Raw genomic sequence first — 26152 nt, 5'->3', positions numbered from 1 at the left:
CGATTAAACTTCTTCCTTAACCACAAGTTTCTCAAACCAATCACAATACTTATTAGCACAATTATTAGCTTCTCTTTCCTTTTTGTTTTTCAAAATTTTTTCATTTTTTTTCTTTCTTTTTCTTTTCTTTTCTTTTCACATTTTTTTTCTTTTCTTTTCAATTTCATAGCAACAACCAAATAAGTGCACAATCATTTTTCTCCCCAACTTGAATTCAACCACATCATCATGTGAATATTCCCTACTTTCTAAGGCAAGGTAAGAATTCATACAAAAAATCATGGTTGAGGGTTCAAGAAAACAAAAAATCAATGATATGAATGAATGTATTGGATGAATGATCTAAATGAAATATGTATATGAATGTGATGTGGAACCTCTTTAAGGTTAAAAAATATGTGGGCGAATTTTGAGATGCAGCGTAAACCTATCCAAAACAATCGACATAGAGAGTAAATAACTCAACAATAAAATCAATAGTCGAAGTGCTAGAATAAAGTCAAGACTCATTTAAAAAGATAACAATTATATTTAAGAATAACTGCAATTCTATCAAAATAATATCGGTCATAAAACCATAAAAGAGAGCCGTAAAGAGTGACAAAAATGAAATATAGTTCATTTCAATAAATAAAAAATGAAAGAGTGGCCAAACCTAATTTGCAAACCCAGAAAAGTTGAGTCTGTGTGCTTTCGATTGGAAATTTTAATAGTATCACTATTAAAATGATTTTTCACTTCTCTGTTTAAATCTGAATTCAATAATCATGATATCATAACCAAATAAATTTTCCATTTCTTTACTCACCCAACCTAAACATAAATAATTATCATTGTTATTATCTATCTATTTAAAAATCTAATCTTATCACCTCATGTATTGATTAATTCGAACAAGAAATCATGAACATGAAGGTTGCTAGCAATTTGAACAACGCTTCTTCTTCGTCCCCCTACGTCTCTTCTCACTATAACCGTTTCACATCATTCAACCACAGGCGTAGAGCTTCTTTCTCTTCTGATAAATTTGTAATTGGTCTCAGTAGTGGCCCACACTTACTTCGACTTAGAAATTCCCGCTTCGTAACGCTTCGTTCCTCTAAACCCTCACCAAAACCTTGTTTCGCTTCTTCTCATCATTCTCACCTCAATCAACAACAACAGTCTCTTCTCGACGATGATGAATCTCATCGCGATGACGACGGCGATGCCGAAACCACACCGTAAGTCTCTGTTTTCATTTTCAATCTTTCAATTTTCATTGAATGTTTCTCATTTTTTTCTTTCAAATTTGACAGTGAGTTACCGGTTAATCAAAATCAGATTGAAAATGGAAAACGTTTTTCAATTTCGGATGTGAAACGTGAGATTATATCGCTTTCTTTGCCTGCACTTGCTGGACAAGCTATTGATCCAATGGCACAGTTGATGGAAACTGCGTACATTGGTCGACTTGGTTAGTAATTAGAACTAAAACTTCTTCAATTTTGCTTTGATTTTTGCTATTCATATTTTAACTTATTGTTTTTTCTTATTTGATTTGTTTATAGGTACTGTGGAATTGGCTTCTGCTGGTGTTTCTGTTTCCATCTTTAACATCATTTCAAAGCTGTTTAATATTCCACTTCTTAGTGTTGCTACATCTTTTGTTGCTGAAGATATGGCAAATGTTGCTAAAAATTCTGATTCTGCTTCAGGTTAATTAATTTATCACCTCTTACCTTTTTATTTGTTTTAGTATTGCATTGTTGTCAAATAGCGGCGCAATTTGAATAAATAGATATTGTTAGGTGATACAGTATTTAGTATAAAGTGTTGTCGACGACTATATTATTGCGCCTAGTGGATTTTTGAAAAAACCACTATGTTTTGCGCTATGAAGCACATACACACCGGACACGGCACTGACACGTCTACACTGGTAATAATTTGAAAAAATTAATAAATTGAATGTAATCACAACTCACAAGTATCGTCGCGGGTATCCGACAGGGACACGGTCAGTGCTACATAGGTATTGCGATCTGCGGTTGACATGTCGTATCACTACTACTACATTTGCATCATTTTCTAACAATGACTTTGATTTCCTTGCAGATCAGGGTGGTAGTACAGAAATTAGTGGTAATGGTAACCCTTTCACAGCAGTTTATGAAAGAAAGCAACTCTCCTCTGTTTCCACTGCTTTGCTATTAGCCATGGGGATTGGCATTTTTGAGGCTTTGGCTATGTATTTGGGATCTCGAACATTTCTTCGTTTGATTGGTGTATCAGTGGTATGTTTTCACCTCAACGCTGTCTTTGCTATTCGTTTTCATGTCTATCTGTAGTACTTTGAAGGCTTAATTCTTTTGATTGTGAATTAGAAGACTATAGTCTATAACATGGATTGTAATCTCATCTTTGAATAATTCTACTTTTTATCAGGGAAATCCAACACTTGGTCCGGCACAAAAATTTCTCTCGTTAAGAGCATTTGGTGCTCCTGCGGTTGTGCTTTCTTTGGCTCTTCAAGGAATTTTTCGTGGTTTTAAGGATACTAAAACACCTGTTATATGTCTAGGCAAGTGTTTGGTTTAATGTGTATTTATTTGATAATTTTGTGTTTTTGAACATCTTTTCTGTTTTTTTGGGGTCTATCTTCTGCATATGCCCTAATACCTTGCCATTATATGCTTCAAACTATTCAACATTTTCTCATCCTTTTGAAAGCTCTTATTAAGCTCCTATAGTAGTAGTTTTTGTTATTATTATTATTTAACGAGATTACAAAAATCTATAAAATAAATACTATAGTACCGATCACTACATCATTTCCTTGTTTTGGTAATATTCTGCTTTAAAACTTTGATTCTTGTTTCATTGCTTGCCTTTTGAATGCCTTTCTTTTAATCATGATTCCTGTGACATTAAATAATTTGGATTTCCTACCAAGCTCGCATAAATCATGTGAAAATTTCGTTGTCTATTATTGTGGCCTTACTGCCTAATGTTTCATGTTGCGAGCATGTATGTAGTAGTAAGTAGCGAGTGCTAGCACAAAAGTGTTTTTTTCTAAGTGCTTAATTGTATGTGTTTGAGAAAGCTTCTGTCTATAAATTGTCTGTACATGATTGATATGTAAAGACGGGAAACAAAGACTACTTTGTTAATCACATTGGAATATGTTTATACTGATCACAGAATTTCTTTAGAAAACAATGCATTATGTTTGCTATATGATGTAAATGGAAAGTTACATGTACAACCTTTGAGATAGGAAATGTTTTTGTTATTGTGGTATTTTTTTCTCATCCAACATTTAGCATGGCTGAATGCATCTCATAAGGATAAAATTATCCATGGTATGTTCTCTGAAGAGTGAACAAGGTATATTAATGATGTTTTAATTTGTTGGAATTTACATTTAAAAAGGGAGAATAATTTTTTTTCCGATATCTTAAGGGTGCTTGTTGTTTTACTGTGTTTCAATGATTGGTAAAAGTTTAAAATCATATTCATGATTTTTAGATATTGTATGCACGTGTCTTCCTAATACATTTATGAAATTGCAGGCATTGGTAATCTTTCAGCGGTCTTTTTATTTCCCTTACTTATGTATCACTTTAAGTTGGGTGTAGCCGGTGCAGCCATTTCCACCGTTCTCTCTCAGTATGATCTTTTCAGTTACATTATTTTCTTTCTCTATTTCTTGACTTAATTTTACTCTAACTATGATGGAGCTTTCATGCCTCAGATATATTGGGACCTTGTTGATGATCTGGTGTCTAAATAAGAGAGCTGTGTTACTACCTCCAAAAATGGGAAACTTGCAATTTGGCGGTTATATTAAGTCTGGTAAGGAGTTATCCTTCTCTTGGTTGTTTCTGTTTATATGTGATGTGTTGCTAAGACCTGAGTTTAAAGTGTGCTTTTGGTGTTTACATCATGTGTTATTGTGGGGTTTCTGTTTACTTGTTATGTGTTGCTAAGACCTGAGTTCAAAAGTGCATTTGGTTCTCCTCCTAAACTGATTTTCTCTCCCATAGAATAATAGGAAAAGAAAGGGAAGATCACAATTAGATGCTAAATGAGTTCTCAACAACCATATCCATCTAAAAAGTGCTACTTTTTCAATCACACAATTGTAATGTGCAGAATTGATAAGTTACAAAGAAACAGTGCAGAGGACACAGTTCCTCCTACCAAGTTTCGATAGCTTGGTTCTCTTCCCTTTCCAAATGTTCGAGAATTGGGTCTCTCCCATTAACCACTCAATAATTCCAAGATAAACTCCCCCTGTTCAGTGTCTCTCCCTTTTATAATTACATACCACCTAGAATTGAATAGACATAAATAATTGTATAATTAATTACTGCCCACAGCAACACCCCTTAACGAGCAGACACTATCCCATAAAGTATAAGTGGCAGTAATTTTCCCTTAACTGATATAATCAGTTTTGTCCTTTCATCTTATACACATTTTGAATAAGAAATCTAACATATTGTTACCTGTCTTGCATTATCTTTCCCTTTGATACTCCCTCCATCTCAAATTTCAAGTCACTTTTTTCGTTTTCACACAAATTAATAAATGTAGTTAATGTTGTATGAAGAAGAGAAATTATAAGTTACTTTACAAAAAATTATCATTCATTCATGGTATGAGAGAGATAAATTAAAGGTATTGAAAAAAGAAATAATAGTAAATAGTAAAGGGTATAATAGGAAAATAAACATTGATGTTTCATTGACTTATACTTTGGACGGAGGGAATAGTAAACAAATTTTTCACATGAACATTTCTCATTTTCACTTTAGTGTGTACATTATATAGTTTTCTGTTAGGTTAATGTAGTTGTTTCAGTTATGATTTGTGGGCTGCTATAGGTGGTTTTGTTATTGGAAGAACACTTGCTGTTCTTTCAACCTTGACATTGGGGACATCACTGGCTGCTCGTCATGGTCCAGTAGCTATGGCTGCACATCAAATATGCATGCAAATGTGGTTAGCCGTTTCCCTTCTTACAGATTCATTGGCTACATCTGCTCAGGTATTAAATCATCCTTTATCTAAAAACAAGTTCATTTTTTTTACTTTTCTTTCGTTTTAGTCCCTCCCTGCCCTGTGCGATGTTTTTCTTTTCCTTTCTTAAACTGGTAATAGTTACAAGGTGTCTTACAATAAAGCAAGTTAAGCCAACAAAAGGCTGACAATAATGGCATACAGCAAAGTTCTGTCATAGTGACCATTTATTTAGACAGGCATCAGTGATTGTTTATTTCAGCCTGTTTGAGTCACATTTTAAAAATTTAACATCCTAGTTTCTTTAAAGCTTGGCAATTACTTCTTCATTACTATCTTGTTTGCATATGCCTTTATTTCCTCATACTTCTCTCTTACTATTGATAGGCCCTAATTGCAAGTTCTATATCAAGACATGAATACAAAGCTGTGAAGGAAATTACTCATTTTGTATTAATGGTAAGTGTTTTCCTTTTTGTGCATTTCGTATTAATGGCAAGTGCTTTCATTATTTATTCTTACAATTTTGGAAATCTATGGCTGTTTTAACTGTGTTAAATACAAAATTTTGTGAATTTGTTTGTGAACCTGATGATGCCTCTTTCCAGATTGGACTGCTGACAAGCTTCTGCCTGACTGCAATTCTGGGTGCATCTTTTGGATCTTTAGCTACCCTTTTCACCCAGGACTTAGAAGTTTTACAGGTTGTCAGAACTGGAGTGTTGGTATGTATGGTCTTGCTTTTTTTTTTTGGTTATCACTTCTGTGTTTGCCTCAGATATTGGCTTACACTGTTATAACTTATGTGTGATTGTTGCCAGTTTGTCAGTGCTTCTCAACCTTTTAATGCACTGGCTTATATTTTTGATGGTCTCCATTATGGTGTTTCTGATTTCCCATATGCTGCTTTCTCCATGGTAAGTTTTTTTGTTGAAATTGTTACAATGTTCCTGTCCTGGTAATATGTTTTACGAGGTTAACTTATATGATAACTTCTTCATAGATGATTGTGGGAGCATTCTCCTCAGCATTTTTGGTATTTGCCTCTCCACGTTTTGGCCTTCGCGGTGTATGGATGGGATTGACTCTCTTCATGGCACTTCGAGCAGTAGCTGGTTCTGTCAGGTAAATTGACAAATTAATGCTGCATCCATGCACGAGAGCATCACGAATAAATGTTTCATGTTGTTTCTTTCCTGTCTAAATAGTAAATACGCAATCTATCCCATTTATGGTGGCTATTTTAATGCACAGATTTGTCCATCTTATACTGGAACAATTATTTTATGCATGTTGGGCGCATGACAACTCAACTCCGTTAATCGTATTTAAATGATAAAGTATGAATGATATGCATACTATACTAGAGTAATTTCATTTGAAATTGTAATAGCACCTTGATTTTAATCCTATTTTATTAGATGGTCTGTTTGAAATTATTAGTCCATAATTAATACCGGTTAGGCTGATTGTCAAATCTTGAAGCAAGATTGTAAAGAATTTATGTGGAGAAAGTATACGGTATGGGAAATGATAATTTCATAGATTTAGTGACGAAAGATAGCATGGCTCCATTATTACATCTTCTAGTTGTACCCTTTTTTTGTTATTAAACAAGTCATGCTTTTGCATTTTCAGATTACTATCAAAGAATGGTCCGTGGTGGTTCCTACACAAGGATTTTCAGATTACAAAGGTCAGTGTGTATTTGTTTAATTTCAAACATATCTAGGCTTTATGAATGACTAAAATAAAGTAAATGTCATTCTTGGAATTTACTTCTCCATGTTAGCGAGGAAAACAGCATTGCTATTCTATAAATTCTGTGTTGATTTATAGTTATGCTCTTCATAATCTGCAGTTCATATATTACTAATATCTACCATAAATCTGGCACCTAATCTTGTAATTCTATGTTTGCAGATAGTCTCTTAATTCTTAAGACAGAGATATGGATGAAACTATGAACCTGACATTTTACTCTGCACAGGATACCATATTTAGAGGATATATTGGAATTTTGATTTTTCAGTAGTGCTTATTGTAAGAAATAGTTTTTAGAAGCACTTCTGTAATCAAATGCGGTGTAGAACAGTCAAGTATTGTAGAGATAAGCAGACAATTTTGGGTATGTAATCCTCGGCCAAATTACATTACATGATTGTATCGTTGTAGTCACAACTATTACTTGAGAAGTTACGGGCGACTCGTTTTAAGAATGAAAATGCATGGGTAGGAAATTTATGTGAACGTTATCCAAAATATATGACATCTTACATTAGCCTTAATTTGAAGTTGAGCTCAGGTGATTTCTGTAAGCTTTTCAGAATTTATTTGACCCTTACTTTCGGAGCACAATTTTGCTCTATTTTTGTTCCTCTTTGTCAAACAAACTGTTTTTTATTAAGTTATTTATGAATCTATATAAATATGAGACACTTTTTTATAAGGATGTGATTGTTAAAATTATGAGTCTTTGTAAGGATGTAATTTGATCCTTTTCACCAGAAGAGTTATACTAGAAGAGTTACACCACAAGTTATACTCGTTCATAACTTCATTTTGAATAAATATTTTTGAAATCGACCGTTGAATTGAAACATACTATCATATCTATAAAGTTTGAGATTAATCTATAATGATTTACTATGATGTTGAATTATATCAAAATTAACGTTATATAAAAGTTCATTATAAAATCTTAAAGTGTGTTTTTGGATGAAACATTTTAATGAGACAATGTAATGTATCGAGAAAATTTAAAATGATTTGCACAAAATTTATTGTTTGAATACAAAAATAAGAATTAAAATGATGGAAATTTATGGAGTATTTTATTTAAGTTAAATTTAATCATTTTGAAATGACACTAAAAATTAAAAAAAATTTGAAATCCCTCTCACACTCCATAAAATGTATTTGTTACTATTATTTTTTCAAATTTTGCAAATTGGTCCTCATGTTTTCTAAAATTACAAAATTGACCCCAAAATTTTAAAAAAATTGCAAATTGGTCCTTAATAATTTTTTAAATCTACAATTTGATCTTTCAAATTTTTAAAAATTGCTAATTGGTCTCTACTTTACAATTTTTAATTTGGTCCAAAAAATTTAAATTTAAAAAAAAATGACCCCAAAAATTTAACAATGAGTTATCTTAATACTCCATCCAAACAAAATAATTTAAAAATGAATGATTATCATTTGAATTATTTTAAATTTTAAATTCCTTTAAAATTTTCAATTACCTCTTCCAACACATTCTTAAAATTAGAATATGAGACATGATATCCGAAAGAATGATACTTATTTCTTGGTAGATAAAGAATATTAAGGCTATGTTTGGATATCATCAAATGAACGGAGCGGAGCAGAGCAAAATGAAAATATCATTCTATTGTTTGAAAATTTTATGACGGAACAAGCAAATTGTTCATTCTGTCCAAATCGGAGGGGAAGAAATATAGTGATAAGTTATGAAATGGAATGAAATCCATACTACTCTATTCCGTTCCGCTCCATCCATTTTTAAATTATTCAAATAATATAATATTATTTTATTCCATGTCATTCCGCTCCGCTCCATTCTATTATACTCCAAATTAAGGCTAATGTAAGATGTCATATATTACAAATAAAGTCTAAAGTTTTTAGTTGATTAAAGAAAATGAAGTATTTTATATAGTTGTAGTGAATTGTCACCTATAGAGTTCATAGTAGTAGAATAGAAGAGGAGAACGGGAAAGGGAGAAATAATTGAAAACAAGAAAAATGTCTTTGGTATTAAAAAACAAATATTGGATTCTGAGGCATGGCAAGAGCATTCCCAACGAACGAGGCATCGTTGTCTCCTCCATGGTAACTAACTAACTAACCCATCTTTTCAAATTTCATTACTGTAATTAATCACCTTATTAATCATAATCATGTTTATAAGATTCAATTCCAATTTCAAGGAAAATGGCACGCGTCCTGAATTTCAATTAGCCCCCGACGGAGTTAATCAAGCACAAGTCGCTGGAAATTCATTTCAAAAGGTACTTTTCATTTTATTTGTTTCTTGTTACTGTTTTCAATTGTAACCTAACAATTTCACATTGGGCAGGAACTAGAGGCTAATAATATACCTCTTACTAATGTGCGCATTTGTTACTCTCCTTTTTCAAGAACAAGTCACACTGCAAAAGTTGTTGCAACTCAATTGAACATTCCTTTTGATGCCTCTCAGTGTAAGGTCAGAGACCATACAAAATTTACAGAAATACCCTTGTTCGTTGTAATAGAATAAAACTTGACTACTTGTTTGTTATTGTTTACGCAGGTGATCGATGATCTTCGAGAGCGCTATTTCGGTCCTTCCTTTGAGCTTTTGTCTCATGATAAAGTAAGTCATGGTAAATAACACTATGTTTTGATTTAACTGTACGGGCACTTCACCAAAATTAGAAAATTATAATTGGAAATGTAATGATTTGCCATGGCATTAAGGTTTTTCATGTCCTTATTAGCCACAAATGAGGCCACTTTTGACCTTAATTATCTGTAATATCAATCATCACGAACTCATGACGTGACCGCCTTCGAGATTCATAACCTTAGTCAGATTCTAATCAACTCCATTTAGGCTTTTGTTTGACAAGGTTAGATTTTGAGCTTGTGGCTTATAGCTTATAAGTTCATATGTTTAAAAAAATCCATCTGTAACTGTATTTTTTTCACGAGCTTATAGTTTATTTTTATTGATTTATAGTTTTTTTTATAAGCTAATCTAAGTAGCTTATAGCTTAAGGCTTATAACTTTTTATTTATTCTCTCAATTTAACCCTTGTTATCATAATTGAAGAAAATTAAATATTGATCTAACATATATATTTTTTTATGTCATTTTACATTTATAAGTTAGTTCAACCACTAATTTTACTAAATACTACAAATTCAACTGCTAATTTATTCATTCTTAGTCATCAACTAGTTTATAAGCTCATCTACAATAAGTTAGTTTATCACTTATCCGCCATATTTTTTGCCAAAGAGAGTATTAGTGCAGCTACTTACATATTTTGTAAGGTTAGCCATAATGCAACAGTTGGAGTTGCTTCTATATACCTACATAGTTTTGAGAATCAGTATTTTGCAAATGAAAGTTAATACTGGTTTGACAAACCCTTTATTGGACCTGCCGTGGCAGAAACTTTCTAACACCAACTTCCTCTTTATTAAAATATGCTAAAGCCGACTGTGGTATTGAGAAACTTACTGATTTTCTTCTTCCATTCATTGACAGTATGCAGAGATTTGGGAATTAGATGCGAAAGATCCTTTTGCTGGGCCAGAAGGAGGAGAAAGTGTTAAGGATGTTGCCGGAAGACTTGCAAGAACAATAGCCGTTATTGAATCAGAATTTGAAGGGTACTGATGTCTGATATCTGCCTGAAATATCATTTGGAAGTCTTGTAGTATTCTTGTCTTTTCTAGCACATGTAGTTAGTTCAAGCTTAGAAAATATACACTTTGACATGCAAATACTATCCAAAATTTCAAATAGTTAACTTATTATTTTGACTTGTGATCTTATTTCTGTGCTAGAAAAGAAATATATTATTCAACATCGAGATTGTTCTTATTTCTGTAAGTATGCTTTGGTATATTTATTCCATTAATGTTATTTTGGTATGTTTCATATCCTACAGATGTGCAATTTTGGTTGTCAGCCACGGGGATCCTCTGCAAATCTTGCAAACAGTTCTGCACGCAGCTAATAAACATAAGGAACCGACTCCTGATGACTTAGCTTCAATATTAGCGGCAGTTCAGGTGGCACCAATCTTGTCCCAGCACCGCCAATACGCACTGAATACCGGAGAGCTCAGGAGAGTTGTTTGAAATTTGAGGTCTATAGCATAAATACAATTAACTGTTTTGGTTGGATTTAGATCCCCTATGCCATTATTTAATTTATGATCATATCCAAAACTTTTTGAAGGATTATCCAATAATGTTTGTTTCTGAAGATGATGACTTTTCTTCAGGAAATTAGTTTGCAGATTGTCATAGTTAATTATATAAATTGGATTTGGTGTGAAAGAGGAGGTTACAATAATTTTTCCAATTAAACTTTTCTTGTTGTATATAAGATAAATCACTTGGGTTCGCATTCCCTGTGAAAAATTCAACTACATTCTATTCTGCTCTATAAAATGAATCACTTACATTATATGCAGAACCAAAGTAAGATTATTTTCTGAGTGATGATTTTGAATTTGATTCCAGAGTTTTTTTTTCTTTTCTTGAAATACATAAAATTCAGTATTTTAAAACAACACAGTACACTGTTTATTAAAAAAAAAACACTTGTTCTCTTTCGATTCTCATTTACTCATCCAGTCCAAACAACTCAACATTTATTTAATAAAAAACAAATAAAAATATAGGATTAGAAGTAACTTCAATTTACGCCTCTCAGCCACATTGCCACTGTTACTCCACCGTTGCTGCCATTGTATCTTTGTTTTTGGTTGTCTTCTCTCTACAAATGGTCACAAAGTTTTTCCTAAGTACTTTTTCAACTCTATCCCAAATGAAATGGTGAGAGTGGAAGAAATAATATGAGTGATTTGTTTAGGTAATGAGATCCAAAAAAGAGAAATGGTGAGAGTGGAAGAAAAAGGTAAACTTACCCAATTTTTCACATAGTCTCTATTCTAGTTAGGTGTGAAATTGTAAATGACATGTTAAGGGTAATTCTAACTGAAGAATGTCATCTATTCCTAGTTATCAAGGCACCATATATGTATTGGCATTAACAAAAAGCCTTGACAACTAAATTGGATTTTAATTCTACTAATGTCTCTAGCTATTTCAATTGATCTAAAAACCCCACAAAATTCTGCAATAAGAGAACTATCCCATGATGACAGTTCAACAAAAAGCAGATGTAACACCCCATACATAATTGACTAGTATATTATGCATGAAACGTTAAAAATTGGTATTTGAGTACATACAAAAGCCAAAGATACAAGATGATCCATATAAATACAACATGAAATAATATTAATAATTACAAAACATGTGTCTTCAATGGATCTGCACAGCAGAAAATAAGATCTGACGAGGTCTCCGAGCCATCACCACTTCCAAATCTTCAATCCAAACCCGCTACTGACCAACCACTACTAAACTGTACCTGAAAAAAATATAAGTTGATTGGGGTGAGATTACTAAATCTCAGTGAGTCCTCCTATCCTATGGGTCCACTCGGTTCTACAGGGTACATGCATCAACAAACCGAATCCACCATTGGTTCGGGGTTATCCTCACATCCGGTACAAGCACAGAGCAAACACATGAATCGTCCACCATAGGAGTCATCATATCACAAGTACACAAATAGTACAACAAACACGTATGCCAAAACCCATACCCGTGTATGGGGAATCCAGAAGCGCGTTAATGCCTCGACTAGGTTATAAAACACACCCTCGATGAGTTACACCCATGCCTATTGTCAAGAGACTCGTACAAGCACACTGCAAGAGTAGATAAGCGGGTTCGCACAAGCCTATTTGGCCGCGAGATGACATTAGCCGAAATGGCGTCATTGTCCCGGTAACTACCTGTACGCACGTGTGTTCACACCAAGTACCGAACCGCCATCTTGACGCATGAGCCCATCGGGCGAAAGCCTAGTAGTAGTCTACATGACTTCACTAGAGGTGAGTTACCGATTATGTGTTAACCTACGTGGTTACATAACCCCACCATACCGAGCACGCAAGTGTGTTAACTCCAAGTGGGAAAGCCTCCAGACCCTCACAAGCACACTGCAACGGTAGCTCAGGTGTGAGCCCAAGATCACATGATCGGGGCTGTCCCATTGATCACAAAGCCCGGGACGACTCATTGATCACAAAGCCCGAGTCATAAATCAACCTAGCCCCTGGCCCGCTTCGATTCAAGCATACACACACATAACAAGCGCAAGGTCACACAATGCACACAAACCCAATGTTTAACCGAAACAACGGGCTTTAGCAATTATTCATGTTCCATCACATTCAAATCATGCATAATTCACAATTTCCAAATAATCAAATGGAAGTATTGAAATTAAATACTTAACAGCGTCACATACTACCAACAGGTACGCATAAACAATAAGGGAGGAGTCCGGTTACGAATGAAAACCAGAACTGCACTCAAGGGGTAAGAAACAGAATTCTGCAATCAGCATCTTCCGCTTAGCGGCTCCTGTCCGCTTAGCGGGTTCGCGATATTTTATTTTTCCACAAACAGCATCTTCCGCTGAGCGGCCTCACGTCCGCTTAGCGGACTCGCGATTTTCTGGAAAAACAACCAGTATCCGCTAAGCGACCTTAGTCCGCTTAGCGGACCATCACAGATGCAGAAAAACGCAGAGCTAACCAGTTCTGCAATGGGGTACCTTAACCCCTAGAATCCACCTGCATGCGACAAATAAAGACACATCCAGCCAACAAATAACAAGAGCAACCAACAATTAACACAATTATCATGTTAGTGTCATGGATTTATGATTATTTCTCACAATCCCTAAACCCCAATCACTAACCCTTACATGCAAATCCCCAAGTTACTATCTAAGGACTCACCTTGGATTTAATGGAGGTTAAGATCATGTTCTTGCTGCCATTGAACTCCCACCATAGCCAAAGTTTCACTTCATCTTCATCAAACCCGTATCTACTCTCTTCATACTTTCAGCATGACTAACACAACTTCAAGGTCAGTTTTCTCCTCCAAAACAGAAGCTATAAACGCGAACCATAGGTGCAAATCGAAGAGAAATTCGTTAGCTTTCCAATGGGACCAGAATCAGCTCAATCGGATTTACGAGTAGAGAGATATACCTGATTTAGTGGATGCTGCCATTGGAGTACGAAAATGGAGTTTGTGAGAGAGAACATAAACTTCTCTTCTTTATCTCTTCCTTCTTCCACTATCAAAAACTAATCTTTAAGCCAAACAATGTCTTAAGTTCATGCACCCATGTTTAATGACCAATGTGCCCTCTAACCATGCCAAAATTACTAGTTTGCCATCTAGTTGGTTTCCAACCAAACTCTTTCCACTTTAACTAACCACTTCTCAATTAAGGATTAAATTCATAATTCCTCTTGGACTTCATATATAATCTTGCTTGGATTAATGTGGGATATTACATTCTCCCCCCCTTAAATTGAATTCGTCCTCGAATTCTTTCCGGTTACCACGGAGACCAACCCTTCTTATCTATCCAATCCAGGGAAAGAATGTTACTCACATTCGTCTTTAGATAATCTCACTACTCTGTCTGAGGATCATCCTATACGAAGAAACACAATCTGCCAAAATACTTGCGTCCCACTATACATGATTAGAAACCTTAACCGTCAAGCAACACATCTATTCAGATACTTCGTCTTGACATACCTTGGGAAATATCCTTCCAGGGTCCTTGACCTTTACTGCTCTGCACCGAATCCCTAGAACTTCAGAAACCCTAGTAATCCACTCATATTGGATATCTGCTGTTCAAACTCTATTGTGTTCACCCTTGTCCAACACACCTATTGATTCACTCAGGCCCCTTGAATTACTTCCCATCCAAGCATTCTTGTCATAACATTCCGTTCTATGACGACGCTTCAAATTATTCCCTACCAAAGTCCATATAATGACATTAGGCGTTAGCCAAATATCTTGGTCCTAACTTCTGGTTTCCAAAATGTTAGGATGGTTGTCTAAAGTTTACCCCTTACTTATACAACTGAATCTCCTTACTTAACTCTCGCCTCAGTGCTAGATGTATCAGTCATCACCGCAATCCATGATAGCGTAGCATCTTGCAACTATAGCCTTGACATTCGACAACCTCACACAAGATTCTACTGATGAGAGGTGAAATTCAATAGCTGATCTGTAACCACTGCCCGAGTCTTCCTGCACGATCATAGTGCACAAGGCTTAACCACAAAGAACTGGTGCCAGCTGAATGTCTCCACTAGCCTCCAGCATTTCGGCGATCACGATACTATGTCCAACCCTTGATGCTTACAAGTTCAACTGATGATCTACAAACATCGGATCACATGTCATCCACAAGGTCTATTCCCCAATCTGGCCCACTATCGGTATCTCTCGTGGTTATGGTGGATCCCCGAGAGAGACTGACAAAACGAAATGCTGCTTCGACGAGTTCCTCTTGGGAAGATACTTCCATCCCAAGATAAGATCCTACAATTAGTCCGTTCATTCCTACCTCAGACTTATTTGGTTCTTCCTCGATCCGCTGCGCTACTCTGATTCCAACAATTCACACACCTTGAAATCCTCTGAGTTACGCTATGTCCATATTTCAGTTAGTTTCCATTAATACACAATAATTCCTTATCTACAGCTGTCCAAATACAACATGTGCCAGGAATCCATATACATCCATCGCCGACTACAACTCCTCGAAGTTGCGTATTCCCAGAACCAAGTCTCTAGTTAATCTATCATTTCATATTAGATCCATCTATCACAACTTAGGCACACGTTTCGATCTCAGGATATTGAAACCCAAATACTCACTGACTTAGAGGTTCGTCCTTGTCACTGATTTCCACAGTGTACAACTGCTACGTTTTTCCCTTCCAACAATTCTTGTTGCTTAACTGGTATAATAAACCCTTCAAGAATGTACTCCAACTCATGATAACTCTAGCAGTTTTACGCAACTTCTACCCAACCAGACACCTTCATTCTCTTAGCGTAGTATCACCTATGATAACTCGTGCGACTTACTGATATAACAATCCTCCCATAGCCACACTCCATTCACACAGTCATTTAATGTATGTTCCACCTCTAAATCAGACACTGAACTGACTTCCTCGGAGGCTGCATCCTTCATTGCGGTGCTTCTAACAGTCAGAGTGTAGCCACAATGCAAGAAATTGCACTTTGCACCTCGAACGTCTCTTTCATAGACTCCTCAGCAGTTCTCAAACAAAATGTCTATGCTTTACCTAGATTCACACTTCTTTACTCTGAGCATCTACCAATACTCTACCAGACACATCACATCGAGCCGATCCAAGATACATTTCGCCTAGTCTATCACTGGTCGCCAATGGTATATGATAGCCACTCACCATGCTGACCAGGATATCATGACCGCACATGAGTTCCACCCTAGACACTCATGCAAAATTGCCAACTTAACACTTCATGAAACGAGAACATCCCAAGGTACAATCTGATACTAACTCACGCGATCACGATCACTCAGGGTCTCCATAAGTATAGTATTGGATCTTGATCCATTACACCATCGCCTGTCTAGTCATTCCTCTACTATCGAGCGCAACGTATGGATCCTTATCCCACATACCTTATGAGAGTCTGGATCTGCATCTCACAAGTGCCAAATCAGAATTCTACCTTGAGCTTCAGGTCACCTTTGTCCCACACATGTCGGAAAAAGATGACTCACGCATCTTTGTGCACAATAACGATACTGTGGCATTATACCCGTCTGGTAGTACCAACATGGTGGTCTAACTCCAAGGCCATGTATCCAGGTAAACTACCTCAGTGGCGTATAACGATCTCCACGCGTATCCTAAAGTCACAACCGACAAGTGTCTGAACAGGCTTCCAATAGGCTCATCGTTCCTCAAGTCCTTCGAATCACACTCCTCAGGATGCTAAAACCTGAGAGTGCTACACACCAAGGTTTACTTACTCGGAAAGCCAAAATGCTAAGCACGAAGATTGAAGTTCAACTTCGGGTTACCATGCAATGCGCGTACCCACTCGTCCCACGCATGCATGAGATTCCAAGGATAATTCAGTCCAGATAGGAATACTATGGTTCCTAACAACCAACACAACTGCGATCATCCTATTGACGTTCCAGATAGATCTTAGTTCTTACTCGGCTGAACTCCTAACGCCAAGCGTAGTTCTAGAACCTAAATATAAAATGATAAGAATAGAAATGCATGCCCTATACCATCAATCAGGTATCCAAGATTCACCCAATCGTAAGTTACCATATTCATACATTCCACCAACCTTTACCAGGTAACCACTCCCTCTTAGGTACACCAAGCAAATTCAGAATTTAATACTTCGCCCATCCAATCACTGTCTGTACCAGCGTAATCAGAAAGGTCAGACTCCTCTATCCGCGCTTCCAAAGGTTATTCTGTCCTATCAGCTCACCAGCCACACCTAACACTGGCAGCATCATCAGTACTGAATCCTAATAAATCCCAGCTCAACACCTTCGGAGAATCTCACTTACAAGGCCCTATCTCAATCCTTACTGGATTTCCCTTGCTATTACCAAGACTTAAAGAAAGTTTCACTCCGTCCAATCAAAATCTTGTGAGTTCTAGTTATCTCGATCCATACTTTGACAGTTTGGGTATCACCACTTCGCATCAAACGCTCTCCTTAAGTCTGACAACTCCAACATCCCTTCTACTTACGTCGTCCAATAAATCCAGCTTCCATATATAATTCACCACCCAACTAATCCTTACTACTTGGGTTCACGACACTTACAGGTTACAAGTCCTCGTGGCGGCTCTGCCGTAATTCTACCGTCCCACACTCAGTCGATGAGTTGATCAAGTTCAACAACTGAATGAGATATCAGTAAAATCAGGCTGGCAATGCACACATGTGAGGAGGAAAGGAATTGCTAGTGATGTCTCATGGCTCGGCCGAGAATCGACCTGCTCTGATACCAACTGTAACACCCCATACATAATTGACTAGTATATTATGCATGAAACGTTAAAAATTGGTATTTGAGTACATACAAAAGCCAAAGATACAAGATGATCCATATAAATACAACATGAAATAATATTAATAATTACAAAACATGTGTCTTCAATGGATCTGCACAGCGGAAAATAAGATCTGACGAGGTCTCCGAGCCATCACCACTTCCAAATCTTCAATCCAAACCCGCTACTGACCAACCACTACTAAACTGTACCTGAAAAAAATATAAGTTGATTGGGGTGAGATTACTAAATCTCAGTGAGTCCTCCTATCCTATGGGTCCACTCGGTTCTACAGGGTACATGCATCAACAAACCGAATCCACCATTGGTTCGGGGTTATCCTCACATCCGGTACAAGCACAGAGCAAACACATGAATCGTCCACCATAGGAGTCATCATATCACAAGTACACAAATAGTACAACAAACACGTATGCCAAAACCCATACCCGTGTATGGGGAATCCAGAAGCGCGTTAATGCCTCGACTAGGTTATAAAACACACCCTCGATGAGTTACACCCATGCCTATTGTCAAGAGACTCGTACAAGCACACTGCAAGAGTAGATAAGCGGGTTCGCACAAGCCTATTTGGCCGCGAGATGACATTAGCCGAAATGGCGTCATTGTCCCGGTAACTACCTGTACGCACGTGTGTTCACACCAAGTACCGAACCGCCATCTTGACGCATGAGCCCATCGGGCGAAAGCCTAGTAGTAGTCTACATGACTTCACTAGAGGTGAGTTACCGATTATGTGTTAACCTACGTGGTTACATAACCCCACCATACCGAGCACGCAAGTGTGTTAACTCCAAGTGGGAAAGCCTCCAGACCCTCACAAGCACACTGCAACGGTAGCTCAGGTGTGAGCCCAAGATCACATGATCGGGGCTGTCCCATTGATCACAAAGCCCGGGACGACTCATTGATCACAAAGCCCGAGTCATAAATCAACCTAGCCCCTGGCCCGCTTCGATTCAAGCATACACACACATAACAAGCGCAAGGTCACACAATGCACACAAACCCAATGTTTAACCGAAACAACGGGCTTTAGCAATTATTCATGTTCCATCACATTCAAATCATGCATAATTCACAATTTCCAAATAATCAAATGGAAGTATTGAAATTAAATACTTAACAGCGTCACATACTACCAACAGGTACGCATAAACAATAAGGGAGGAGTCCGGTTACGAATGAAAACCAGAACTGCACTCAAGGGGTAAGAAACAGAATTCTGCAATCAGCATCTTCCGCTTAGCGGCTCCTGTCCGCTTAGCGGGTTCGCGATATTTTATTTTTCCACAAACAGCATCTTCCGCTGAGCGGCCTCACGTCCGCTTAGCGGACTCGCGATTTTCTGGAAAAACAACCAGTATCCGCTAAGCGACCTTAGTCCGCTTAGCGGACCATCACAGATGCAGAAAAACGCAGAGCTAACCAGTTCTGCAATGGGGTACCTTAACCCCTAGAATCCACCTGCATGCGACAAATAAAGACACATCCAGCCAACAAATAACAAGAGCAACCAACAATTAACACAATTATCATGTTAGTGTCATGGATTTATGATTATTTCTCACAATCCCTAAACCCCAATCACTAACCCTTACATGCAAATCCCCAAGTTACTATCTAAGGACTCACCTTGGATTTAATGGAGGTTAAGATCATGTTCTTGCTGCCATTGAACTCCCACCATAGCCAAAGTTTCACTTCATCTTCATCAAACCCGTATCTACTCTCTTCATACTTTCAGCATGACTAACACAACTTCAAGGTCAGTTTTCTCCTCCAAAACAGAAGCTATAAACGCGAACCATAGGTGCAAATCGAAGAGAAATTCGTTAGCTTTCCAATGGGACCAGAATCAGCTCAATCGGATTTACGAGTAGAGAGATATACCTGATTTAGTGGATGCTGCCATTGGAGTACGAAAATGGAGTTTGTGAGAGAGAACATAAACTTCTCTTCTTTATCTCTTCCTTCTTCCACTATCAAAAACTAATCTTTAAGCCAAACAATGTCTTAAGTTCATGCACCCATGTTTAATGACCAATGTGCCCTCTAACCATGCCAAAATTACTAGTTTGCCATCTAGTTGGTTTCTAACCAAACTCTTTCCACTTTAACTAACCACTTCTCAATTAAGGATTAAATTCATAATTCCTCTTGGACTTCATATATAATCTTGCTTGGATTAATGTGGGATATTACAGCAGATAAAAACTAACCCATATTAGCTATATGAAGAAGATACCTTCATACCCTGGAGAAGAAGGATTAGTAGAATAAGCTTCATTGACATTGCATCTGATCCAACCTAAATAAAAAGGATACCAAAGAACTTTTTTAATTGATGGAGCCTTGGGAGGATAAATGTTAACATTAAGAGCTTTAAGGATGGAAAATTCTCCATTGAGGATCTAGATGTAAGGTTAGTCTTGAAACCAAATAGTTTGACTTGAGCCAAAGTATCTGAACAAGTAGAGTTGATTGGAATAACTTGATTTTGGAAAATAGGTAAATTCCTAGCATTCCAACTAGAATTTATCATAAACACTATAACAGATTTTAGGACTAAAGAACACTGAGATGATCTCCCCTGCTACAGAAATTCCAGATGTCATAAGTAAAGTTGAAATGAAGCTTGGCCTTGATGGTTTTGCTAAACCACATCCAAATTTTGATGGCATACAGACAATTGGAAAAAAAGGTGTTGACTGGAATCAGAGTGGCATCTTCTCAATAGGCATCTTGTTGTGCATTAATCTCCAAACAGTGAAAGATTTTGAAGGAGGAATGTCAAGAGTCCCAAATGGCTTTAGCCTACAAAAGCCTAGGAGAATCAAAAGCTTTATACTTCTAGGCTTCTCTAAGGGATGATTTTCTTGTTCCATCAATAGGCCAAACTAATTGATCAAATGCATTAGCGGTATTCAAGTTAGTTTCCCGCATTTTGTCATCTAAAAATGGAAAAAGATTGAACCAAGTCACAAGGACAAGCAATTGTCAAAATTAAAATCAGAGACTTTGGAATTGAAATTGATCGATGAAAATAAAGAAAGTTTGATGGAGTTGATAAGAGACTCGCGATATCAAGTATTTTTTCTAAAATTTGAATTTTGTTGGATAATGTTGTATTCAGCTTTCACACCATACGAGTTGAAGAAAAATGCGGTATTTTATTGTATAGGAAGATCTGAGAACCCTGTCCCGCAACAAAAAAGGACAATCCTCTTTACTAGATTCAAGCTCCCATCCCAGTTTTAGATTGACAGCTTCATTGAGGCACATAAGAGATCTTAAGCCCAAACCATCCTTGTGTTTAGGTCTGCACACCTTTTTCCAAGAAGTTGAAAAAAATTTCTTTTATGGACTTCACCACTCTAGATGAAATTTCTAATGGGTCTTTCAATGGATCTAAGGAGGGATGAAGGTCAAGAGTAGAAAAATATGGATTGTGTAATCATATCATGAATAATGATTTCAAATAAGATAGCTTTACATGCCATGGTTAAAATGTGGATCTATGTACTTGTAGGTACTATCAAGGTGATCCAAGGTGGTGAAGTTTGTTGATACTAAAGATGCAGTCAATTGTTTAGTTATTTGATTATGATGATGAAAACACTTGATATTAAACGATATCTAGTGAAGTAGTTACTTATTGAAGATAACTCAAGTAGTCAAGTATGCTTAAGATGTTTTACCCAGCTATCCTCTTGAATCAAGTTTTACTCTTCAAGATCTAGCCATCTCTTTGAAGTCAACCCTATGGTTAAATCACATTGAAGTGAAGACTTTAGTTTTAAGGTTTAACGATTGTTTATATTCTTACTTCTTTGATTATGGTAATCAAATTGAAGATATCTCAAGCCTCATAAAGCTAGAAGACTTGAGATTCTTGTGTGATAATAAACTCAAAGATAATGATGCCAAGACTTGAAGCGTCCGAGTTGTGAAATAGAAGAAGTGTGAAAGTTTGCTTGGTCGTGTCTGTCTTAGTGACCAATAAAATATGCATATTGGTTCTTGAGCTCATCTCAGTAAAAAACTTTATTGGTTCGAGATTAACATATGTAAAATTTCACATCGATTCATGAGTTCAACATGGTATAAAATCTCAATTGGTTCGAGATTAGCCATTGTAAATCTTCAACTTGGTTCGAGGCCAGCCCGTGTAAAACCTTCAAAGGATAAACAACTCAAAGTTCCATCTCAATTAGGAGGATAGCCATTGTAAAACTCCATCTGGTTCGAGATAAGTCCGCGAAAAATTTCTGTTTGGTTTAAAGGATAACCACTCTAAAATCATGTTTGGTGTTGGTTGGAAGTTAGCCTTAAAACTTCATTTCCTTGTATAAGGAGGTTCATGGGCACATCCTTCTGAAAGCTCCAAAGATTATCAGATACTCTTAGTAATAATAATTCTCTAGGACATGAGTATGTCAATTTAGGTCGAATCTCTATAAATACACGGTGTTTTTCTCTTTCCATTATCTCTTTACTTTATTGTCTTTCCTTTGATTTTCGTCTATATTTTTATTCTGCTACATATTTACTTGTTTGCTTTACAAAATGATTTCAAACTCTGATTTTTCAAATGATTTTGTTTTCAATCAAAGTTTTTCAAACCTCACAAGTCACTTCTCTCTTGTGTATTGAGTCGCATGTTCACCAAGTGGATTCAGAGCCTAACTCCTATTTATAGACTAATCATCTCAACAGAAAGATGACATCTTGCAATTCTTTTAACAAGAATTTTTTTCTAAACACACCTCCACTGTTTATTGGCGATAGGTTTACAACTATTATTAGATCTTTTGGTACATCTTTTGGTTTCCACTCTAGTGATCATGATTCATCTTTATTTGTCAGGACCACCTCTCATGGTCTTATTTTACTTTCATTATATGTTGATGATGTGATGATTATATGTGATGATATTAATAAGATTCATGATCTGAAATTACAATTAGCCAAACAATTTGAGATGAATGATTAATGTACTCTTCACTATTTATTGAGGATCGAAGTTTTCTACTCACCTAAAAGTTACCTTTTTTCTCTCGATCTAAGTATATTTCCAACATCCATGACCAAGCTCGACTTTTTGATACTACAAAAGCAAATAATCCTCTTGAATTAAATGTGAAATCTACTCCGTCTGATGGTGTTACTCTACCAGGTCCTATTTTGTATCACACTTTAGTTGGCAGTCTAATGTACCTTGGATTACCATACCTGATATTGCTTATGATGTCTAAGTTGTCAGGCAGTGTGTTGTCTCTCCCATTACAGTACATTGGGAAATTGTATTTCACATTCTTCGTTATCTTCGAGAAATCCAGTTTCAAACCCTTTTATTTCCCTTAATTGGAGTTACGTGCTTATTCTGGCGTTAATTGAGCTGGTGACTCCATATATCATAATTCTACCACATATTTTTGTATCTTTCTTGAAGGCTCTCTTATTTCTTGAAAAAATAATAAACAAAAAATTGTATCACACTCTTCTATAGAAGTTGCATACCGTGCTATGACATCCACTGCTACTGAAGTATTTTGGTTGCGTTGGTTACTTTTGCATATGAGTGTCATTGTTTTTGAACCAACTCCCATATATTGTGATGACAAAAGTGTCATTCAATGACTCACAACTCAGTATTTCATGAACGTACCAAGTACATTGAGATTGATAGTCACTTCACTCGTCGCCATCTTCAACATAGAACAATTACTCTACCGTTCATCTCTTTCTCTTTGTAGATTGTTGATTTATTTGCGAAGACACATTCCATTAAACATTTTTGCTTTTTAATTAACAAACTCTTGATGTTTATTGTTAATGCATCGCGAATTTGATGGGAGATATTAGATAATACTATTTGAGAACTATGAAGTGGTATTAAGCGCTCCAGCTAAAAAAACATTAACTAGTGAATATACTATAAATAATTTTAAGTGAATAATCAAGTTTCTATGTCTGGTTTCCTATATGCATTAAGATGTACTTTTTCAACCAAAAAAAAAGTGTTTGTAGTACATTTATTACTATATCTATATTTTTCTATTTAGAAAGACTACATTTTCCCTATATTGAGAAGAAGTGGAGAGGTAATGAAAAATAGTTTAATTTTATAAAATCAAATATTTTCATAAAAATGGTGGAACTCTACTTTTGAGATCCCTATAGTAAGAGATCCTCATTCTCAATAATAGTGAGATGGTACTGTTAGCTAGAATGAAGATAATTATAGTGAAAGATGGAAGCAAAATTAAAAGAAAACTCCGCATTAATTCCATAAACAAAACGTGTTTTTATTTGTTGAATTCTTAAATTACTCCGTAGCTTTTGAAAATAGTAGTAAAAATTGTAGCTAAGCATACATCATCTATAAGAGATACAAGAATAGCGGGAACATGAAATAAACAAAACATAAACATACATTAAAAGTCAATCAATAAGTAGTATTATAATTGTTGAATGAACACAAACACTCACTAACAATAACACTAATTAACTAAAACAATATTAATAGTTTGAGTAGTAATTAGTAAAATCAAAGTCCTAACTTCAAATCAAGAGTGAGAGGAGGATCATCATCATCTGGAGGAGAAGGAGGTGGAGGAGGGAGAGGAGGAAAAGGGAAATTCAAATCAACATTAAGAGATGATGATGATGATTTGTTAGAAGTTGTTGTTGCAACAGAATTAGATGAATCAAAATGACACCTCTTATGTCCACCAAGTGCTTGTCCAGTTGTAAATACCCTCAAACATATTCCACACTTATGTCCTCCCCCTCCTCCACTATTCTCAATAACCGTTTCCCCTTCCACGTCAGCATTGTAACCGTCACGCGGCACCGTCATCAAATTCATCATCGCGTGGTGGTGGTTATAATCATCATGATGCTGATCTCCACCACCACCACCACCAACAAAAGCATGATCTCCTCCGATTACTCCGCCTTGAGTTTGTTGTGTCCACGTCATCATCCTACTACCGGAAGCGGTTACTGTTGTTGTTGTTGTTGGTGAAGAAGTTGCTGTTGTATTGGCGAAACAGCCCTTGACATTCTTGTGACTTGCTCTGTGTCCTCCAAGAGCCTGATGCGATCCAAACACCTTGTTACAACACGAACACACAAAATGAGTATTACTATTACTATTACTGTTATGAATCTCTTGATCCATAACCGAAGTTGAATCATCCACCGTAGCAGCAACCGCCTTAAGCTTCCCCGTTTTGTTGTTCGGCTTCGAACTTGAATTTGCAAGTAAAAGCAAACATGCAGCAACTTCGTGATCTTCCGGCGTCATGATAGAATACTGAGAAGAACTAGTACCGTGACTGGGAGTATAAGTATGCGGTTGTTGTTGATATTGTTGATGATGTTGATGTCGTCGGAAATTTGGAGGAGGATTGATACCGCGCCATTGGCGTTCAGGATGGCAACGCATGTGACCGAAAAGAGCCTTCCATGACCAGAATTTCTTGCCGCATTCAGTACAAGCACGAGGAGTGTTGTCGTTGTTGTTGTTGTGTATGCCTGAGGATGATGATTCGGTTTCTTTTCTCTTCTTACCGGAAAGAGAAGATGGAGGTTCTTTCATGATGAAATCGGAATTATCTTGTTCTCTCATATTTCATACTTGTGTTTATGTTTCTGAACCAACTAACCAAAAGTTTTCCCCCAATTCATGCATTCCACTTATCTACACACCCCAGTCTCAAGCGGTTACTTCAACTTCCTATTCCTTTCAATCGACGGTTTCTTTTCTTTTTCTTTTTTATTTTTTTTAAAATTAATTAATTACTTATTATTCCGTTTTTATCGATACCCAACCTAAAATTACATCACACGATTAGTTACCATAAGGATTATTACATTTTTTTAAATTAAAAAAAAATACTGATTATAATTAAATTAAATATTATTTTATAATTTTATTTTTGTATGCATGAGTGATGCATTTATATTAATTTTATATTGACAATCAATCAACCATGTGTCCTATTAAATTAAATTAGAATTTTTAAATTATTTGTATGACATATTAAAATAGTATGTTTCCATTAGATATTTTTTACACTATCAAAAGATTTCCATTAAATTTTTTTAGAAGCCAAAATATATATTAATATAACAAGTCATATACTAAGGACAAGGAATGTCTAGAGTGAAAAGACAAGAAAAAAAAGAAGTTAACTGCCATAATAAAAAGACAAGGCTTAAATCACAAAAAAAATTATGAAAACAAAAACACCTTCAACCTTTTAGCTTTTAGCGCCTACCGAAATTTGTAATTCTTTAGGGCTAAG

General features: G+C 36.1%; 3 protein-coding genes and 1 long non-coding RNA gene across 6 annotated transcripts; 2 read left to right on the top strand and 2 right to left on the bottom strand.

Annotated features, from left to right (window-relative positions):
• The first annotated feature begins 652 nt into the window (after positions 1 to 652).
• LOC131615615 (protein DETOXIFICATION 45, chloroplastic) lies at positions 653 to 7306 on the top strand. The gene is made up of 14 exons (XM_058886753.1): positions 653 to 1223; positions 1299 to 1456; positions 1551 to 1697; positions 2098 to 2276; positions 2428 to 2563; positions 3555 to 3651; positions 3737 to 3837; positions 4872 to 5035; positions 5395 to 5466; positions 5616 to 5732; positions 5829 to 5924; positions 6011 to 6132; positions 6646 to 6703; positions 6931 to 7306. The coding sequence occupies exons 1-14, from the start codon at positions 904 to 906 to the stop codon at positions 6940 to 6942; spliced, it is 1779 nt and encodes a 592-aa protein (XP_058742736.1). The 5' UTR covers positions 653 to 903; the 3' UTR covers positions 6943 to 7306.
• Positions 7307 to 8708: 1402 nt separating this feature from the next.
• On the top strand, positions 8709 to 11017 carry LOC131615613 (uncharacterized). Its single transcript, XM_058886752.1, has 6 exons — positions 8709 to 8865; positions 8964 to 9044; positions 9113 to 9241; positions 9329 to 9391; positions 10292 to 10416; positions 10698 to 11017. The coding sequence occupies exons 1-6, from the start codon at positions 8779 to 8781 to the stop codon at positions 10888 to 10890; spliced, it is 678 nt and encodes a 225-aa protein (XP_058742735.1). The 5' UTR covers positions 8709 to 8778; the 3' UTR covers positions 10891 to 11017.
• Positions 11018 to 11850: 833 nt separating this feature from the next.
• On the bottom strand, positions 11851 to 19871 carry LOC131615614 (uncharacterized). 3 transcript variants are annotated; one of them, XR_009287894.1, is made up of 4 exons: positions 19470 to 19871; positions 13896 to 18025; positions 13638 to 13796; positions 11851 to 12193 (listed from the first exon to the last, which is right to left on the bottom strand). It is a non-coding gene; the product is annotated as an uncharacterized LOC131615614 (long non-coding RNA). The 3 variants fall into 3 exon arrangements; XR_009287893.1 differs by having other exon boundaries at positions 13638 to 18025; positions 19470 to 19628; positions 19728 to 19871; XR_009287892.1 differs by having other exon boundaries at positions 13638 to 18025.
• A 4516-nt stretch (positions 19872 to 24387) lies between these two features.
• On the bottom strand, positions 24388 to 25473 carry LOC131619608 (zinc finger protein ZAT3). The gene has a single exon (XM_058890687.1). The coding sequence runs from the start codon at positions 25471 to 25473 to the stop codon at positions 24388 to 24390; it is 1086 nt and encodes a 361-aa protein (XP_058746670.1).
• Between the last annotated feature and the right edge of the window lie 679 nt (positions 25474 to 26152).

This window comes from Vicia villosa, linkage group LG7, assembly GCF_029867415.1.
Source record: "Vicia villosa cultivar HV-30 ecotype Madison, WI linkage group LG7, Vvil1.0, whole genome shotgun sequence".
Taxonomy (NCBI): domain Eukaryota; kingdom Viridiplantae; phylum Streptophyta; class Magnoliopsida; order Fabales; family Fabaceae; genus Vicia; species Vicia villosa.
This window is presented reverse-complemented; position numbering and strand designations above follow the sequence as displayed.

What these genes read in the sequence shown, in the direction of transcription:
- LOC131615615 (XM_058886753.1), top strand. Translation starts at nt 904, where the DNA reads ATGAACATGAAGGTTGCTAGCAATTTGAACAACGCTTCTTCTTCGTCC. An exon ending in TGCGTACATTGGTCGACTTG is followed by an intron (nt 1,457 to 1,550) that starts GTTAGTAATTAG and finishes ATTTGTTTATAG; the next exon opens with GTACTGTGGAATTGGCTTCT. An exon ending in GCAGTAGCTGGTTCTGTCAG is followed by an intron (nt 6,133 to 6,645) that starts GTAAATTGACAA and finishes TTGCATTTTCAG; the next exon opens with ATTACTATCAAAGAATGGTC.
- LOC131615613 (XM_058886752.1), top strand. Translation starts at nt 8,779, where the DNA reads ATGTCTTTGGTATTAAAAAACAAATATTGGATTCTGAGGCATGGCAAG. An exon ending in TTGATGCCTCTCAGTGTAAG is followed by an intron (nt 9,242 to 9,328) that starts GTCAGAGACCAT and finishes TTGTTTACGCAG; the next exon opens with GTGATCGATGATCTTCGAGA. An exon ending in AGCTTTTGTCTCATGATAAA is followed by an intron (nt 9,392 to 10,291) that starts GTAAGTCATGGT and finishes ATTCATTGACAG; the next exon opens with TATGCAGAGATTTGGGAATT.
- LOC131619608 (XM_058890687.1), bottom strand. Translation starts at nt 25,473, where the DNA reads ATGAGAGAACAAGATAATTCCGATTTCATCATGAAAGAACCTCCATCT.